The sequence below is a fragment of the Schistocerca americana genome, chromosome 4 (assembly GCF_021461395.2).
Source record: "Schistocerca americana isolate TAMUIC-IGC-003095 chromosome 4, iqSchAmer2.1, whole genome shotgun sequence".
Lineage (NCBI taxonomy): Eukaryota > Metazoa > Arthropoda > Insecta > Orthoptera > Acrididae > Schistocerca > Schistocerca americana.
In genome coordinates this window covers 610363053-610383901 of record NC_060122.1, presented here as the reverse complement: position 1 = coordinate 610383901, position 20849 = coordinate 610363053, and the positions used below count along the sequence as shown (strand labels likewise).

Sequence of the window (20849 nt, the reverse complement as noted above, 5' to 3'; positions counted from 1 at the left end):
CAGTGGGATGACATGTCCAAAATGTAAGCACCAAAAACTTCTCAAGAGGTTGTGGGATGTGAGGTGTCATCTCACACTTGTACACCCTAACTCAAACTTTCTCCAGGAGAACATTTCCTTAAAAAGCTACAATGAAATTGCCTGTGTCTATTCAATTATCTCTTTGGACCTGTAGGACAAAATGTATACCTTGCCATGTGAGATTAGCCTGTAGCTACTTCTCTGTCTACAGTGTAAGGTCTCTCTGAAAGATAAATCTTTGTACCATACTCAAGTTTTATGTGGAGTAATAGTTACTGGTACATCACCCAGTATTCCACATGTTTGAAGTTCTTGTGAGATTGTGTGCAGCAGGAGGCTTTAATCAATAGAGTCATATTTCACATTTTTTTCCCCATTTGCTCTATGAAAAATAACAGCTGCAGCAATGTAAAAAAATCTCCAAAAGCTCTAGTACACACCGGGTATTGAATATTGAATGAGTTGTTTTGTTCCCACTCTTCTGGCTTGTCTCTGTTCCCATGGTGTAGCCAGTGTAGAAAAAGAAGTTGGATTGTAACAGGCCGTACTGAAATACCTGTTGAGATACCTACCTGTTGAGACAGCAATACCCATATGGCCATTGTGTTGATTTAGTTTTGCCTGTATCATCTGTGAAACATTTGTCATGATGACATCTACTACTAGCAAGAGCTCTCTGCAGAGGTATCACTCTGCCACAGCAAAGGTCATCTGACATGATGGGCGTTGCCAGGAGTCCTGATGCCCCAAGAAAACAGGCATCTACTCCCTGGCATGCATGGGGAGCTAGCAGCTCAGTATTAGATATGCAACTCCTGTGTTGTCAGTGGAGTCTACTAAAAGATTGCATAACAATTCCACTACACAAGATTGTCAATTGCATTGGGTTTTATGTGCATATATTACATTAGACAGTTATTGTGTGCAGAGGATCTTCAACACTGCAGGCAGTAGGCCCTATTTAAGGTGTTCTTCCCCTGCCAGTCCACACTACAGAAAAAAATATATATCAAAATGTAGGTCAAACTCAAAGGGGGGCCAAAAATTATTTTACCCAAAAAGAGATGTAAAAGTAAATGGTTAAAGATATAACTGGAAGAGGGTAGAAACCAAGCACACAGATGGGCCAGTATCAAAGGCTGTCACCATGTGCTAGAGAGAAACAAAAGTAAGGATAGTTGGAGATGGGAGACTGCAGCAGAAGAAAGAAAGTGGATGCTGCAGTAGCTTGGGAACCATGCTAGTATGTGTGTACTCACAAAAGAGTCGTTGGGCACACAAATGCTAACTTGTGGTTGTGACTACTAAATTTATTCAACCTGAAGACCCAATTAAGACATCTTCAGAAGCTTGAACACAGCATCAGGTTTTGCATACCTTGCCCTCTTCAATAACAGTAAGATCTGCTTGAAACTGCTCAGGAAACAGAGAAACATATTAATTTCACTATACAAAGATTAAATAACCAAATAATGGTTTGTAATGAATATGAAAGAGTGAATATACTTCTATATCTGCATGATTACTCTGCTATTCACAATTAAGGGCCTGGCAGAGGGTTCATCGAACCACCTTCAAGCTACTTCTCTACAGTTGCACTGTCGAACAGCACATGAAAAAAAATTAATGCTTAAATCTTTCCATGTGAGTTCATATTTCTCTTATTTTATAACAAAGATTGTTTCTCCCTCTGTAGGTGGGCAGAAACATTTTCACACTCTAAGGAGAAAGTTGGCGATTGAAATTTCATGAGAAGGTCCTACCATACTGAAAAATGCCTTTGTTTTTATGACTACCACCCCAATTCTTGTGTCATATCAGAAACATCACATGGCCTATAACACTTCCCTGGTGAATGCCAGATATTACTTCTGTTTTTCTCAATGACTTTCTATCAGTTATTACGAACTGTGACCTTCCTGACAGGAAATCATGAATCAAGTCACCTAACTGAGACAATACTCCTTAGGCACACAATTTGATTAGAAGTCACTTGTGTGGAACAATGTCAACAGCCTTCTGGAAATTAAAAATATGGACTCAATCTGAAGCCCCTGTTGATAGCATTTATAGATTCAAACCAGAATTTTATAGTAATAAACACCAGTCAGAAATTCAGAAGTATAAAGAAGTGTTAACATAAAAGGAAGTGGGATATTATTGTATACATTGATTAACATTACCCACACACCTGTAAGTGGACGTTTATGTGGGGTGTGTCCACCATTCGCCTTTATGATGACTTGAACTCTGCTGGGGACACCAGGTGTGTGAATGTCTGTGGAGGAATGGTGCCCATTCTTCCTCGAGAGCCGAAACCACAGGAAGCACTGATGTTAGACTTTGGGACTGAAGTGAAGTTGACATTCCAACTAATCACATAGTGTTCGGATCAGGATTCTTGAACAGGCTAGTCCATTTCAGGAATTATACTGTCCACAAGCAGGCTGTTCCTTTACTGTGCACTGAACACAATGCAGTGGAAAGTTTTCATGTCTTTCCGCATTCAGCATTTTATAAAGCTGGATACGGGGATAACAACCTGTTGTTGTTGTGGTCTTCAGTCCTGAGACTGGTTTGATGCAGCTCTCCATGCTACTCTATCCTGTGCAAGCTTCTTCATCTCCCAGTACCTACTGCAATCTACATCCTTCTGAATCTGCTTAGTGTATTCATCTCTTTGTCTCCCTCTACGATTTTTACCCTCCACGCTGCCCTCCAATACTAAATTGGTGATCCCTTGATGCCTCAGAACATGTCCTACCAACCGATCCCGTCTTCTGGTCAAGTTGTGCCACAAACTTCTCTTCTCCCCAATCCTGTTCAATACTTCCTCATTAGCTATGTGATCTACCCATCTAATCTTCAGCATTCTTCTGTAGCACCACATTTCAAATGCTTCTATTCTCTTCTTGTCCAAACTATTTATCGTCCATGTTTCACTTCCATACATGGCTACATTCCACACAAATACTTTCAGAAATGACTTCCTGACACTTAAATCTATGCTCGATGTTAACAAATGTCTCTTCTTCAGAAAAGTTTTCCTTGCCATTGCCAGTCTACATTTTATATCCTCTCTACTTCGACCATCATCAGTTATTTTGCTCCCCAAATAGCAAAACTCCTTTACTACTTTAAGTGTCTCATTTCCTAATCTAATTCCCTCAGCATCACCCAACTTAATTCGACTACATTCCATTATCCTCGTTTTGCTTTTGTTGATGTTCATCTTATATCCTCCTTTCAAGACACTGTCCATTCCATTCAACTGCTCTTCCAAGTCCTTTGCTGTCTCTGACAGAATTACAATGTCATCAGCGAACCTCAAAGTTTTTATTTCTTCTCCATGGATTTTAATACCTACTCCGAATTTTTCTTTTGTTTCCTTTACTGCTTGCTCAATATACAGATTGAACAACATCGGGGAGAGGCTACAACCCTGTCTTACTCCCTTCCCAACCACTGCTTCCCTTTCATGTCCCTCGACTCTTATAACTGCCACCTGGTTTCTGTACAAATTGTAAATAGCCTTTCGCTCCCTGTATTTTACCCCTGCCACCTTTAGAATTTGAAAGAGAGTATTCCAGTCAACATTGTCAAAAGCTTTCTCTAAGTCTACAAAATCTTTCTTCTAAGATAAGTCGTAAGGTCAGTATTGCCTCACGTGTTCCAGTGTTTCTACAGAATCCAAACTGATCTTCCCTGAGGTTGGCTTCTACTAGTTTCTCCATTCGTCTGTAAAGAATTCATGTTAGTATTTTGCAGCTGTGACTTATTAAACTGATAGTTCAGTAATTTTCACATCTGCCAACACCTGCTTTCTTTGGGATTGGAATTATTATATTCTTCTTGAAGTCTGAGGGTATTTCACCTGTTTCATACATCTTGCTCACCAGATGGTAGAGTTTTGTCAGGACTGGCTCTCCCAAGGCCGTCAGTAGTTCTAATGGAATGTTGTCTACTCCGGGGGCCTTGTTTCGACTCAGGTCTTTCAGTGCTCTGTCAAACTCTTCACGCAGTATCGTATCTCCCATTTCATCTTCATCTACATCCTCTTCCATTTCCATAATATTGTCCTCAAGCACATCGCCCTTGTATAGACCCTCTATATACTCCTTCCACCTTTCTGCTTTCCCTTCTTTGCTTAGAACTGGGTTTCCATCTAAGCTCTTGATATTCATACAAGTCGTTCTCTTATCTCCAAAGGTCTCTCTAATTTTCCTAGATTATATAATTAGATTATACAATGGTAAGACAGAGATTTAGGAACCAGGTTTTAAATTGTAAGACATTTCCAGGGGCAGATGTGGACTCTGACCACAATCTATTGGTTATGACCTGTAGATTAAAACTGAAGAAACCGCAAAAAGGTGGGAGTTTAAGGAGATGGGACCTGGATAAACTGAAAGAACCAGAGGTTGTACAGAGTTTCAGGGAGAGCATAAGGGAACAATTGACAGGAATGGGGGAAAGAAATACAGTAGAAGAAGAATGGGTAGCTTTGAGGGATGGAGTAGTGAAGGCAGCAGAGGATCAAGTAGGTAAAAAGACGAGGGCTAGTAGAAATCCTTGGGTAACAGAAGAAATATTGAATTTAATTGATGAAAGGAGAAAATATAAAAATGCAGTAAATGAAGCAGGCAAAAAGGAATACAAATGGATAACAACCTAACCACAAAAAACACCACCACACTGTGCCACCACCTCCTCCATATTTAATTGTTGGCATTATGCATGATGGCAGATTACAAGCACAAACGTCTCAAACAAGAGTATATACTCTTACCACTGCGCTACCCAACTCCACATTGAGGGAAAAGTGTGCAAACTGTGACCAAAGAAAAGAAGGTTGGTATGGACTATATCATCCGGTACTGTAGTTTATGACACATCAAGATTGTGTTACAATTAATATAATGGAAGGAAACATTCCACGTGGGAAAAATTATATATAAAAACAAAGATGAGGTGACTTACCGAACAAAAGCGCTGGCAGGTCGATAGACACACAAACAAACACAAACATACACACAAAATTCAAGCTTTCGCAACAAACTGTTGCCTCATCAGGAAAGAGGGAAGGAGAGGGGAAGACGAAAGGAAGTGGGTTTTAAGGGAGAGGGTAAGGAGTCATTCCAATCCCGGGAGCGGAAAGACTTACCTTAGGGGGAAAAAAGGACAGGTATACACTCGCACACACGCACATATCCATCCACACATACAGACACAAGCAGACAATGTCTGCTTGTGTCTGTATGTGTGGATGGATATGTGCGTGTGTGCGAGTGTATACCTGTCCTTTTTTCCCCCTAAGGTAAGTCTTTCCGCTCCCGGGATTGGAATGACTCCTTACCCTCTCCCTTAAAACCCACTTCCTTTCGTCTTCCCCTCTCCTTCCCTCTTTCCTGATGAGGCAACAGTTTGTTGCGAAAGCTTGAATTTTGTTTGTGTTACAATTATATATAGAAGAACACACAGAGAGACAAAGGTTCATAACAAGAATAAAAGTACAATGGTAACAGAGCCCAATAACAAGGTCAACAGATGATTGCATTGTCCTCCTGACATAGTAATGGTGATCTGAAACACTGAAGTGAATGGGACATGCTGCTACACCAAGGTCAACAGATGATTGCATTGTCCTCCTGACAAAGTAAGGGTGATCTGAAACACTGAAGTGAATGGGACATGCTGCTACACCAAGAACTGCTTGAGGCTTAACCACACAAGGATTAAATTAATGAAGATCAGCAAAAGGATAGAAACTCTGAACTAGTTTACTATTGGGGAGCATTTTTTATAACATTTGATAAATGCAAAAAATTTCAAAACAAAGTTCAGCAACCTCTGAACCAAGTTACAGCAGAAGTCAAACACTGACACATGTATAAGACTCTAAATCTCTAGGTTTTGCTAGATCCTGATTTATGCTTTCTTAGGGTTAAAGCAAAAGCCACCAAAGGCAATGAAATTACTCTGAAGTCCCTTAGCTCTCTTTCCATAGAAAGTAGTTGGCAATAACAAAGTTGATTGGCAAGCCAGATTGCTGTATGCCACGTCACTCATTATTGTAACAATATTCACTGGCGAGAGTCTCGTTGCAAACAGACTTTATCATCTGCCAAACATTTACAACTTACTTTTAGGAAAGTATGTGCTTCATGATCTTGTGTTACTCTACAAAGAAGTATTGCAAGCTAAAGCAGAAAGGATGATGACTCTCGTGATTCTGGAAACAGCCTATTGGTCAAATAATGTTTCAGTGGGAGAAAATTTTCATTCAGGAAGAGCTTTCATTGATCTAAAACACAAAGAAAAAAGTGAAAAAACTAAGCTATAATTAAATACATTCAAGGACTTGAGTTTTGGCCTTCAAAAGCTAGAAGACTTAAGGAACACAAAGCCACTGAACTCTGCTATGAAAATATCAGCCAGTTTCACCATCATGCGACATCAAATAATGTACATCAAGATAAGTGTCTGTAAAAATTTCTGAATATTTATTCACCTCAGAGTAGACTAGTGAACATCCAGAAAGCAAAAAGGAAGAGAACAGTGAGAGTGAAGTATATCTTTAGAAAAACAAAAGGCGAAGTAGCACCTGTTTGTGCTGCCACTTTCCAAGGACTTTTAAAAAGAGTAAACCAGCATTTGACTGTATATTATCATATTTACCTTTTGTACTAAGCAGATTTCAGATTTTATGCCATTATCAAGTACTACGCCTGAAGTTATTAGGCCATTAACAATGGCATAAAATTCGAAGTCTAGATGGTACAAAAGATAAATGTAATAGTACACAGTCAAATGGCAGTTTACCCTTTTTAAAAGTATTGCACGAGTGTGTGTCAACACCATCGAAAACTTTCCAAGGAGCTTCTGGCATGTCGAAGAATAGGTTATCCTACTTAGCAAGCACATTCCATGATGGAGCAAGGTTGCCAAAGGAACGAAGAGCAGGTTACAGAACAGGAAAGGATCAAAGGATCTGACTACTGCCTTTAAGAATGATATAATGAAGAAATATACATGCAGTGAGAGCCATCATGGCAGGGGCGAAATCTATGAAAGGTTATCTGCCTTCAGATCTCACAATCAATTAAATGTATAAGAGAGTCTATGAAGAAACAAAAAGGTTATGACTGAAACAATGCTCCTTATCAAAATACCAGTACATATTTTACAAACATTTCAATCAATCATTCAAAATGCCTCACACCACACCAACACCAGCTCCACTTGCAACATTCATTTAATGGAAGTACAAGCAGAAACTTGTCTGGGAAAGAGGACTGAACTACAAACTAAACACAGATCACATAAAATTCATGCAAAGTGGTTTTATGATATAATGAAGAAACATAGTCCACCTCTCATTTAGGTTTGCTCTGGCATGCAACAAAACCAGTCCATTCCAAAACTATCAGTCAGTGAGGTTTTTCCTTACTAAACAAATATGGTTATACACTCTGTGCATCATGATGCATACTAAGTAGCAAAGAAAGGAATGCATCTTTGCTACATTCGGTGGGAGACAGAATCTTCAAGAGGGTGGAATTTATTTGAAATAACCAAATATTGGCATCAATACTATACATCTATCTCACATTGCTGCAGCAGCTAAAATAAAAATAGTTGTATGCTGGTGATGCTTACAGTGTTCATGGAAAACAGCACAAAATTCATAATAATCTCTGTTCATGGTCATAGTTACATGCCTCCAGACAAGATGTCTGATAGAATTTGGAAATATTACAGAAGAAAAGAAAGCATTTTGTCTCATCAAGAATATTATGAGATTTTAGAAGAGCATGGTACTCTTAAAGTTCTAAACACAGACTAAATCTAAAAATTAGTGCACAGAAAGTATTAAAATCCAAGTTATTATCCAAAATGAACCACCAGAGTGTCATCTCATACAATAAAGTAATGAAATTTATTCATGTGTCAGTAAGTAATACATACTTTGCAGATCCAGTACAAGTTAACATCCTGAGAACAAAGAAACCATGCCATCCAACAGTACTAACATCTTTCTTTTTACCAAAACAAAATATTATTAACAAAGAAAAGATGAAAGTTGTGTCTGTCTTGGCAATGTATTTTGTAAGTCCAGATGATGCGAATGAGTTTTACAAGGATTTCTGAGACAAGTAATGAAGAAACATAATGGAAAACTTGACAATAACATGCAAGAGTTTTTGTAATAACAAAATTCATTTATTATTTTATGTAGTACTGATAATAATGATACAAGTTAAACAACTATGTTAAAAATAGTTATCATTATTATTGTACTATGCCACTGCAGTTCTATTATTATGGTTCATTTATTCTCAATAAAGTGCACATCTACAAATTAAGGAAATGCAATATACAGTAATGTCTGTAAAAATAGGCACTGTATTACGATGGAGATATATAATGAACACTAAAGCACATTAAAAAAACATTAGTTGTGAAAAAAATGTAGTAGTTACACAGAACTAAAAATGGCGAAGTTATTTATATCCACTTTTGAATAAACTGAAAAAAAATCACACCCTAAGGTACTGTTATAAAAATGAAAATTTGATATATTTCATTACAACAGTTTATTTGTGTCAGTGAGACCTAATAATCATGGGAAAATTAAATATTCAAATGTATCTATCTAGGTGAAAATAGAAAAATTCATTTTATGAAAAACTATCTACTGCATTCATAGACTTTTGAAAAGTGCTCCTCAATTATGAAATGCATTTACTCTTGTGCATAATGACCATTTTGGACTCCAAATAAGGAAAAACTTACAGTGGTACCCCAGTACAAATTTAAGATTTGTTACTTAACTGAAACTGCACTTTTTAAAAAGTTTTGTTTCCTTGCATGTGATTCTAGGTTCAAGGTGGCCTTTTTCCCAGGGCCACAGCCTTGTATCTAGAACCACTACGCAATTTTTACTTTCATTATTATTACATATACAGGTAAAGGTATTTTATAAAATGTAACAGTGTTACTTTCCAAATAAACTTTATTTCTAGCCAAAAAGTTGGAAGAAAACTTGTTCGTACAGATTTTGAAAGTTTGCTTAAAACTATTGCAGCACAGAGCAGGAAAAGATTGGAGATACCTCATTATTTCTATGTTGTGCCTTTTATGTAGAAATTTTTAATGTGCAACCAAGTGCTGTAGCAAAATTGATTCAATAAAATATCAATATAATCTATTTCAAATTAAAATTAAACTTACACCAAATGTTAAGCACAAACCCTGATGAACAGAGCCTCCAATTATAATAGGCTGGGGGAATTCTGAGATCAGTTCATCTTCTGACAGTTCATGTATATCCTCTTTAGCAAACAAGAACTTATTAGCTTATGTAGGTGTCTCCTTCAAGTACTTAAATGAATGTGTGTGCCTGTCATCATCAGTTATTTCTACCATATAATGATAAAATTCATTTTCTCCAGTCAGTTTTGTTAGGAAAAGGTCCCCTGTTTCAATGCGTTATCCATTTCTCCTGTTCATTCGATGACAGGAAACAGGTCCCTTCCATCTATGTAGTCTGAATCAGTTTCTGTGCTGTCACCAGAAGTTGAAGAACTACATTTTAATTTCAAATTGTTCTTTGGGGGATTGTGGGGGCATAAGGGGGGTGGGCTTCAATCATATTTTTGTTTGTGATGTTCCTTTTCGTTGCCCTCTAAGCTGGCCTGGCTTCTTTTGCTGGAAGTACCTGTAACTTTTCAGGAGTATCAGTCAAGATTCTGTACTTGCCTGTACAAAGGTGCAACCTTTGAAAAGGGACAAACTTGTTCAGGGGTAAGATGTCTACTGATGGGTTTTCTTCCGGAAGCTGATGCACTCTCTATAGATGAACAAGTGCCAAGTTTTTGTGTTCATTAGAAGTTGTCACACAGCCCCTTCTGCTGAAGTTAGGTTCTTTACTACAATCACTTACTAGTTCATTAGCAGTATCTGGGCTGTCAGTGACACTCTTCAGTGAATATGTTTATATCAACTGACCCAACTCCTGTAGTTCTAAAACCAGCCATTATGCACTGAAGAGCCAAAGAAACTGGTAAAACTGGCTAATATCGTGTAGGGGCCCCGCGAGCAAGCAGAAGTGCTGTTAACACAATGTGGCATGGACTCAACTAATGTCTGAAGTAGGGCTGGAGGGAACTGACACCATGAAACCTGCAGGGCTGTCCATAATTCATAAAAGTATGGGGGCCTGGAGATCTCTTTTGAACAGCATGTCACAAGGCATCCAAGATATGCTCAATAATGTTCATGTTTGGGGAGTTTGGTAGCCAGCAGAAGTGTTTAAACTCAGAAGAGTGTTCCTGGAGCCACTCTGTAGCAATTCTGGACATGTGGGGGTGTTACATTGTCCTGCTGCAATTGCCCAAGTCTGTTGGCACGCACAATGGACATGAATGGATGCAAGTGATCAGATAGAATGCTTATGTACGCGTCACCTGTCAGAGTCATATCTAGGCATATCAGAGGTCCCATATCACTCCAACTGCACACACCCCACACCATTACAGAGCCTCCACCAGCTTCAATAGTCCATTGATTCATGAGGTTGTCACCATACCCATACACATCCATCCGCTCGATACAATTTGAAATGAAACTCGTCTAGCCAGGCAACATGTTTCCAGTCATCTGCAGTCCAATGTTGGTGTTGACAGGCCCAGGCAAGGCGTAAAGCTTTGTGTCATGCAATCATCAAGGGTACACAAATGGGCCTTCGGCACCAAAAGCCCATATCAATGAGGTTTTGTTAAATGGTTTGCATGCTGAAACTTGTTGATGATCCAGCACTGAAATCTACAGCGATATGCGGACGGGTTGCACTTCTTTCATGTTAAACTATTCTCTTCAGTCATCATTGGTCCTGTTCTTGCAGGAGCTTTTTCCAGCTGCAGCAATGTCAGTGATTTGATGCTCTACTGGATTCCTGATATTCACAGTACACTCGTGAAATTGTCATACAGGAAAATCCCCACTTCATCACAACCTTGGAGATGCTGTGTCCCATTGCTCGCATGCCGACTATAACACCATGTTCAAACTCGCTTAAATCTTGATAACCTGCCATTGTAGCAGCAGTAACAAATCTAATAACTGCACCAGACACTTTTTGTATTCTATAGGCATTGTAACCACAGCACCTCATTCCGCCTGTTTACGTATCTCTGTATTTGAATATGCATGCCTAGACTGGTTTCTTTGGTGCTTCAGTGCATTAACTAGTGTAAAAGCCTTAGGATATGCTTTGCTGAAGTTCTCTCCAGTATCATAAAAAGAGAATGGCACACCAGCATGCAACTGAGGCCACTCATTGCAGGCACTGCTGTAATATTTTTTCAAGAGACCATACACTATGTAACTTAATGGTTGAAGCTTGTAGCTAGCAAGTGTTGGGAATGTGTGTAATATGAAACCATTTCTTTTAGCCAAATCCATTGCCTCTATTGTAGTATGTCTCTCATAACTGTCCAATGTCACCAAGAGCTTCCCCTTGAGGCTGAGCTTGATGTGCCAAATAAAATGGTTACTTAAATCAAACTTTTCAGCTGTGGGCCACATAGAGGCATTTGCCTGGCTTAAAATGAATACTTGGAAAAATCATCATGGGGTGGGAGGACAGAATTCCCAACTGCATTAACACCATGAATGAAGGCTGTATCATATTTTCATATTTAGTCCCCCCCCTCCCCCCCCTCCAGAAGTTATGTATCCTGCTTGTTTGGCTCCTTTTCCAGTAACTATTTCCACTGGAATATGAGCTGTTGTTATGCCCAATTCACTAATGCTGTAGATGCATTCAGGAGGGAACTAATATTTCTCCCTAACTTAACAATATTTGTCAAAAATAGTTAACATTAAATCTGTTAAAAGCAGTAGCTCTTGCAAAGCTTGTTGATCATAGTTTTCTTAAACTATGACCACATTCGTGCTGATTACTAAAGTCTGTTTACCAGGGTTCACAAGCTTGAGCATTTATTTCTCAGGATAGCGCAAGTTTTCCATTTAATTTGGCATATTCAAAAGCAAGTTTCCTACTTCTTTACATAGTAGCCCATTATGTGTTTTGCTAGGCTGTAAGGGATATCCTTTATACTGAAATTTCTATTTCTTTGTGAAAATAGTCCATCTCTCAAAGTAATTCCCAGATGCCTGCTTTCCATCAGCTCTCCGATACGACAAGTACCTCTGCAAAGTAGTTCCAGAAACTAGATACATTTTGGCACCTTCTCCGATAAATAAGCAATCTGTCTGCACTCTTTTTGTCACTTCAATCAGTGTAGCTGTATAAGGTTTGGGCCTCTTCTTATCTTCCTTGATTCATGGTATCTGATGATGAAAAAATGTTATAAGTCATCAGTTAGTGTATGCCTGTATTTACAGGCGAGAGAAACTAAAAACTGTTTTTGTGATCTATGCCTGCATAGATCTATTAGTCTTACACTGTAAACTTAAATAATTCTGACAGCAATGAAACAACGATAAAAGTAAACACCATTAATTTGTTCAGTCAGTGCATTGCCTAAGTTTTATGGCAGCCTTATACCTAGGTCCATTGTGTTAGCTAAAATGTTTAGAAGGTGCCCTGGGTGCACATGTTTACAGTAATATGCACATGTGATCATAATATCCTCACATTCTGGGCAAATGTAAAAACACAACATATGAATAAATAAGACATTACATTCTAAGTTATTTGATACACATTGTAAAAATTGATAGCACTTGCCTCAGGAAGAAAAAATGCACAAGTAAAGAAAGAACAATTTACTTTATTAGTGTGAAAATATGAAAAGTCCTCCAACTGTCTTAATGGCAGCCAAATTCTCTCTGAATGTGGACTACAGAGAGCTGCCAACAAGTACAAAAAACTAAATATCCCAACCTTTTTCATAAAGTATGTGGCTCAGGGTACAAGGTGGCCCTGGGCACAGTAATCTCCTGGTAGCACTCGCATAAGCAGTATTGTACCCACAAAACAACTGTCAATGATAACTCAGATATTGACTGTTTGTTATGGTTTATTCCAGAAAGAGTGTTTCCCATTTTTAAAACTTAATTTTAATTTGTGTGGTGTTTGGTGTAGGAAAATGGGTATTGGTTAGTGGAAGGCCAAGAGGGAGGGTGGGAATCTGTTTGTATGAATTTTTTGTGCTGTGTAGTAAATGGTCTTTTTTTTTTTTCTCCTTGTGAGAGTTTTCTAAAAGGTCAACACATTGTTAAGATGTGTTTATGTGATTTTTGCATTTTATTATGCATGCATTAGTGTGTGTTTGGTGGATATCATTGATTTCACTTTAGCTATATACAAAAATTAAAGTTAATGTGTGCTCACTATTTTGTGTTGTTTGGTTTCTGTGTGAATCCCCCCCCCCCCCCCCCCCTCCCTCAAGGTTAGTACATATTGTGGCATTCATTTGACCCACTTAGCTTAAGTGTGGATAATGATACAGGTCTTACGTCATAACTTGCCTGTTATTTGCAGATACCTTCCTTTTGTTTTTAGCTGGTATTTTGAAGTTCATATCAGCTATATAGGTTAAATGTCATAAATGACTTGTTATGTTTCGGATATTAACACTAGCAATTCCTCCCTCCCCATCATCCCTAGCAAATATCGCTGTTTCATGGTTACTCAAGGCTCAATCCTTGGACCCATTATATTCCTGTTCTAGGTAAATGACTTGCCTCTCAATATAAATATTCATTTAACTTTGTTTTCAGATGGTACTTCTGCCCTAATTGAAAATGAAAATTCTGACAATATACCACAGTGTGTTCTGAATACGTTAAGTAACCTGGAAACACTGTTCAGTCTAAATGGCTTAAGGCTAAACATTTCAAAAAACCACATGACGAGTTTTAAAACCAAACAGTCAAAAACTGAAGAAATCTGTATCACTCACAACAATAAAAAAATGGAAGAACTCGACAGTCAGGTTCCTGGGAATAAACTTAGACAGAACTTTGAGTTGGAATTCTCAAATAGAATATCTAGCAAATAAATTTGCAATGGAAACTTTAGCCTGTGCCACTGATAAGGTCACTAGGAAAATAGAATATTATAGCTACTTTGAATCAGTTATTCGATATGGCATAATTTTTGGGGGGAACTCGGGAAACATTACATGAATTTGAAAGTTGCAAAAAAGAATCATTTGCAACATGTGCTCTGCACAGTTGAGGGCATCATGATGACCATTATTTAAATACCTTTTAAGATTAACTGACCCCTCTTTACACATCTTTGAGGTGGTTCTTTTCCTACGCAGTAGAGCTGCTCTATAAAAAAAAAATCATTTTGAACACTCATACGACGCAAGATATACAGAAAACTTTATGCTCACCTTTCATTGCATAAAACTGGGTGCTCAGACTCCTCGGTATATAGCCATGAAAATTCACAACACAATACAAGGGTGTGACATAATGAATATGAAGGTAAATATTTTAAAAAGCAAGCTACATGATTTTCTAATTAAACAATACTACTACCCTGTGGAAGATTTCATGAAGGATAAGTGAGTGATACTTTGAGCTGGATCCCTAAAATGGAATAAAAATGTATGATAGTTATAGTAGATGTAAATACTGTAAGTCTGACGAATTTTAAGTAAGTAAATTCTCCACAAAGTATTATTGTAAGTGTAACAAAATTTTAAATAAGCAAATTATAACCTTGACGTGTCTCCTGTACATCAGACACATGTTCTGAAATTATGTACATTATGAGATGAATAAAACACATTTCACATTTCATTACATGTCTTGAAGTTCAGGTTAGCTATACAGCTTAATTTAACATAACAATACCAAACTTGCCATGGTGGTTTCTTTCTTTTTCAGGATTTGTGTAATAAGTGGTTAACAAACAAAAAAACTCAAATTCCCAAAGAAATGCTCTGGTTTTCAAATTATTTCCAAGTATATATTTTTAAGACATAATTTTTTGATGTGTGTGTTTTTTTTTGTGTGCTTATTACAGTTGCATGATAGATGTCATGGTAGTTATACTGGATTTAAACAATCACTTAATGACTGATATTTTGACGTCATATGGGTCAAACCCGATGCTCAATATCAGAGGCTTCAGTATTTCCTTCCAAGACTGACAGCTGGGAATAATGTAAAGCATGTAACCTGATGGAAAGATACTACATTATTTGACTGCATCATCAGCGACAAGTCAGTCTGTTAGGGATTACTATTCCGCATAATTGAAGTTTGGATACCATATAAATATATGTTGTCAGGAAATAAGCTGACATGCTGAAGCTCAGTAGAAGAAGACAGTTTTACCTTGTTTACAAGGATGGCCCCATAAAAATTTGAATTCTGTATCCTTCAAAGGCCAATGGCCTTGCCACAGTGGTAGCACCGGTTCCTGTCGGATCACTGAAGTTAAGAGCTGTTGGGCTGGGCTAGAATTTGGATGGGTGACCATCCAGTCTGCCAAGCACTGTTGGCAAACGGGGTGCACTCAGCCCCTGTGAGGCACAATTGAGGAGCTACTAGATCAGAATAGTGGCTCCGATCCCATAAACTGACACACAGTTGGGAGAGCATTGTGCTGACCACATGCCCCTCCGTATTTACATACAGTGAAGCCAGCAGGCCGAGGATGACACGGTGGCTGGTCGGTACCGTTGGGTCTTCATGTCCTGTTCGGGCGGAGTTTAGTTTATTTTTTTCCTTAGCAAGAAACTAGCTTTAAAAATATCTGCATCAGTGAGAAAGCTCAGTTAAGAAAGCTGCTAAAGACAAGGAGACAGAACAGTTTACCAGTGGGCATACTTACTTCCAGGACATAAAATTCCTGGTACTGAGGAAAACAGCAACACTTAAAATTAGAAAACTATTTTTCCTGACTTTTGGAACGTTTATGTTACTTCCTCATGCAGATGAGAGGGATTGGTTATGGAAGGTTTTAAAGGAGTGACAGGTCACTCATGCCTGTCTAGTTTAATCTTACCACATATTATTTTTAGTTGCACATCACTTGTCCAGGCAGTGGTGGAGGATTTGTCAAACGGCTGAAATTATGGAGAATTAATTTTGTATGTATGAATTTAATAGCTTTTAAACCCTACATACACATACAAATGTTGAAAAATTTAAGTAAGAAGATACTTTCATGGCTGATGCATATCACACAGAAGATCATTTGTAATGCCACAAATTTTCACAGTTGAATCTATTAAATTTTAAGAGTTGAGGTTATCTACAGAGTTTTATATTTCGAAAACGATCATGGAAACACACTTTCTCCATGAAAAATGGCTAACAGCTATATAGATTAGATTAATTTTTCATTCCATAGACCCATAAAAGAGGGAATCCTCCTGGATGTGGAACATGTCAGATAAACACATTACAAAAATGTAATTAGAAACACTTGAATTTCATTAATTTTAATGATCCTCAGTCAATAAACAGTAAAATTATGTACACGTATTAAATTTAAACTTCTAATATTTACAGGTTTAATAGTTACATCTGCTTTCATTAAATCCATCATTCAGACATTTGCTGGTTTCTCGGCTGTTACAACCAAGTATTGTCAAAAATTAAAGTATAATAAATTTTTATTAAAATGGTCTACTGCACTTGAGAAACTCATGGATGGAATAGGAGTTGGCCACCAAAAATTCTTCTAAATTATGTTTAAATTGTGCCTTATCTGAAACTAAACTCTTATTGGTTGCTGGTAACTTATTGAAAATATGCGTTGCTGAATACTGGACTCCTTTCTGAGCAAGTATAAGTGATTTTAAATCTTTATGTATATTGTTCTTATTCCTAGTATTGATACTGTGTACTAAGCAGTTAGAGATGTACTATTTACAACAAACTTCATTAAGGGCATAAATATACTGAGAAGCTGTGGTTAATATGCCCTATTCTTTGAACAGGTTTTGACATAATGTTCTTGGATTTACACTACTCATTGCTCTTATTATACGCTTCTGTACTCTAAAAAATTTTTCTCTGTTTGTGGAATTACCCCAAAATATGATACCATATGACATAATGGAACGAAAATAAGCAAAATATGCCAGTTTTTTTATATTTATATCTCCTATGTCTGAGATCATTCGCATTGCAAACACAGACTTGTTTAGGCACTATAGCAGTTCGTTAGTTTGTTGCTCCCAACTGAATTTATTATCAAGTTGTAATCCCAAGAATTTTACATGATCAACTTCTCGTGTTTCCATGTCATCATATTTTATATACACACCAGAAGGAAATCTCTTGGAAGTTCTGAACTGCATATAGTGCATCTTTTCAAAGTTAATGACAGTCAATTAGCTATGAAACACTTATTAATGTCAGTAAAAATTTGATTAGCTGCCATTTCTAAATTTATATTTGATTTACTATTTACTGCAATGTTTGTATCATTTGCAAATAAGACAAACTTGGCATCTGGTAATGTAACAGATGACAGGTCATTAATATACACAAGAAACAGTGGCGAGCCTAGTATGGAACCTTGGGGAAAACCACATGTAATTTCTTCCCAGTCAGATGATGTCTGATTGCTACTGCTGAAGTGTTACGTAATGACACCCTTTGTTTTCTATTAGTAAGATATGACTGAAACCACTTTGCAGCACTACCAGTGACGTCATAATATTTTAATTTACTTAAAAGAATGCTGTGATTCACACAGTCAAATGCCTTTGACAGGTCACAGAACATGCCAGTTGCCTCTAATTTGTTGTCCAATGAATTAAGGACATTTTCGCTGTAAGTGTAAATAGCTTTCTCAATATCAGAACCCTTAAGAAACCCAAACTGTGACTTTGACAGTATGTTATTTTCACTAAGGTGCTTAAGTAGACACTTGAACATAACCTTTTCAAAGATTTTTGAAAAAGCTGGCAAAAGTGAGATTGGTCAGTAATTTGATGACATTTCTTTGTCCCCTTTCTTGTAGAGAGGTATAACTTCACCATATTTAAGCCAGTCCGGGAATGTTCCTGTGACAAGTGATTGATTACACAAATAACGTAAGATATGACTAAGCTCACAAGAACACTCCTTTATTAACTTTGTTGATATGTTATCATAACCACTAGAATGCTTTGATTTCAAGGACTTTATGATGGATTCTATTTCTTTGGGTGAAATATACATCAATTCCATTTTACTGAAATTGCTTGTGTGCACCGGTCTCAGATATTCCATTGCATTATTTACTGAACCTGACAACCCATGCTATCAGTAACAGACAAAATACGTGTTTAAATGGTTTGCAACACAACATGTGATTGTTACCAGGGTTTCATTTAGCCTATTTTTAGAGCTATTTGTTCTGCCTCATTCCTGGTCCAACCTATTTCTGACTTAACTATATCCCATATTGTTTTTATTTTATTACTGGCTGTATTTATCTTCTTCTCATAATGCAGGTAGGCTATTTAGATTTCTGGATAACCTTCTTCAATATTTTGCAGTAATTTTTGTAATAAGCTATAATGCTAGTATCAAATGTGTCCCTACATATCAGATAGTGTTTCCTTTTTGTCTCACTTGATATCTTTATCCCTTGTGTGATCCATGGTTTCTTATTAGGCTTCTGCTTAATTTGAGTTACCTTCAGGGGAAAACAATTTTCAAATAAGGTGCTAACTTTATAATTGAATGTTTTGTATTTTCCATTTGTGTCTTGGATGCTGTAAACATCCATCCAATTAGACACATACCAGTGGCATCACAACTTACTGGAATAAAATCCTCTTTATTCCATGCAACCTACTGAAGCTCATTTCAAGCATTTGCTGATACTGTTGCTGTATAATTAACACTTAGTTGTACTCAGTTATGCCATAACACACTGTATGCAAATGTCAGTAAGTTAGAAATTCATATCCGTTTAAGCACAAACTCGGTTGAAAGGAAACAGTCTCATTCTTTTCTTTGCTCATTAGTAACAAAAACATTTGGTGTCTCACACTATGTTAATAAAATTCCCTTTCTGATGGCAGTTAAAATGTGACATATCAGGCATAATGTTAATGAAAAATATATTTCTTATTCTTAGTTGCTTAGGAAAAAAGTCAACTAATGGAGATTTATCAGAGGTTTGTGGGAGGGGGCAAAGTATCTGTAAGACACAAACATGTGTATGAGAAATACAAGCTGTTATTTGCGAAACTGGCTCTTCTTCAAACATGTGTAGAAAAATTACGTAGTTTGCTTGCAGTACCAGCAGGAACACTGCATTCGCAGCCAGGTAAGGCATCTAATACGCAACCAAGTTAAAAATTGTGTTCTGTACTTATTGGTTTCTAAATATTTACCTGCGTACGTTCTCCCCTCGTGTTCATTCCACAGCCTTCAATTACTTCTCTTGGCAAGATGTCTGGGACTGAAATTAGCTTAAAATTTCTCGATAACAGTTCCCTCACGGTGTATCGAACAAGAGCTTGTTCAAGTTCTGCAAGCTGTCCACTAAAGCAGTAGCCTCTGTGTCCAGTAAATACGGCCAAATTTTCCGTTCGCAAAGTCCGATTCTGTATGGTGATTTCACTGAATTCTTTCGCCTTGAACGGGAAACTAGGTTTCACTCCCTGAAGATTAAGAACTTTCGGCTCTTCGCCGTACTGTGACAAGGAAGGGAAGGACTTGTTAGGTATGAGCAAGGCTTCTTCTTCAAATTCTTTTCTCAGTTCTTGCAGTTCATCTTCTCTGTCACGCGACAGTGAACTAATTCGTTTATGCAACTCAAGAACGCGGTTAATATTACCAACACCTTTCCGGTTCCTTATATTATTTTCAATTTCTGTTTTGTTATCTGCATTACACAGATAGTCTACATCCAACTCAGGCTTAATCAATGTCTCCAATCTCGCACTAGATGGTGTTGAATACTGTTTGAGAAATTTCCCAACATGTATTGGTTTACAATAGCATAACCTCCTTACACTGGCCAGCTGCTTGCATCGTAAGACAGCACCAGGCATTTTGATTAGGATACGCTGGCATTTAAACAATCACACTCCTTCCCGCTACAGTGTTTACAAACGTCCACTGCAGTGCTTGTATCGACCGTTCTTTATCGACGGACGACAAATATCGAAAATCGATACTTACCAGCATAAAATATTCGTGATCAAATACATAGCCACATATAGACCGCACGTGACGTTATTACACTGAAACCAACATCTAAGTCACGTGACTTGGGGAAGACGCTGATTTTCTGTTATTACGCACTGCGTATAATTGAAAGTTACAGATTTTTCTCATTAAGAGCTGAAATCAAGCACTGATTTTAACAAGAAAATAATTTTCCTTGCTGCTATTACACATATAGTGGTGCAGTTAACTTGGTTTCTCAGAAATTCCTAACATTAATGCGATGATTATCGTTTTTACATGTGGCCAGATGAAACGTACTGACAGTTCAACAGTTCTTCAGTGAATAGTTGTTGCACTGTGAGTCTTTTAGGCCACCATTTCCACAGGAGAGGAATACAAAATATCAGTTTGGTAGGCAACATTATCTTTCTGACGATTAGTCAACAAAACGTGTGAAATGTTTTGTTATGCTTTTATAAGAAATGAATTCCATTTATAAATCACAAGGTCCTGGTTTTTACGCAAAACAATCTTTATATTATATGACTTCTGCCACTTGGTGATGCTGGTATGTGAACCAGTAAAAGATTGACAGTTCACGTTAAAAGAAACTCCTTAGCGAACTTAAGTGGTTCACTCAACAAGAACGGATATTATAGGTATAATTAACGGTCTACACTCATCTTCAGTTTTGTATGACGCCTTCAGAA

General features: G+C 37.5%; 1 protein-coding gene across 1 annotated transcript in view; it reads right to left on the bottom strand.

Annotated features, from left to right (window-relative positions):
- The window catches only part of LOC124613218 (serine--tRNA ligase, chloroplastic/mitochondrial), a 91367-nt gene extending 71236 nt beyond the window's left edge, over positions 1-20131 (bottom strand). The window contains exon 1 of the mRNA XM_047141891.1: positions 19359-20131. Within this exon, the coding sequence (XP_046997847.1) occupies positions 19359-20021 (663 nt within the window). The 5' untranslated portion in view covers positions 20022-20131. The remainder of the gene's footprint in view (positions 1-19358) is intronic.
- Between the last annotated feature and the right edge of the window lie 718 nt (positions 20132-20849).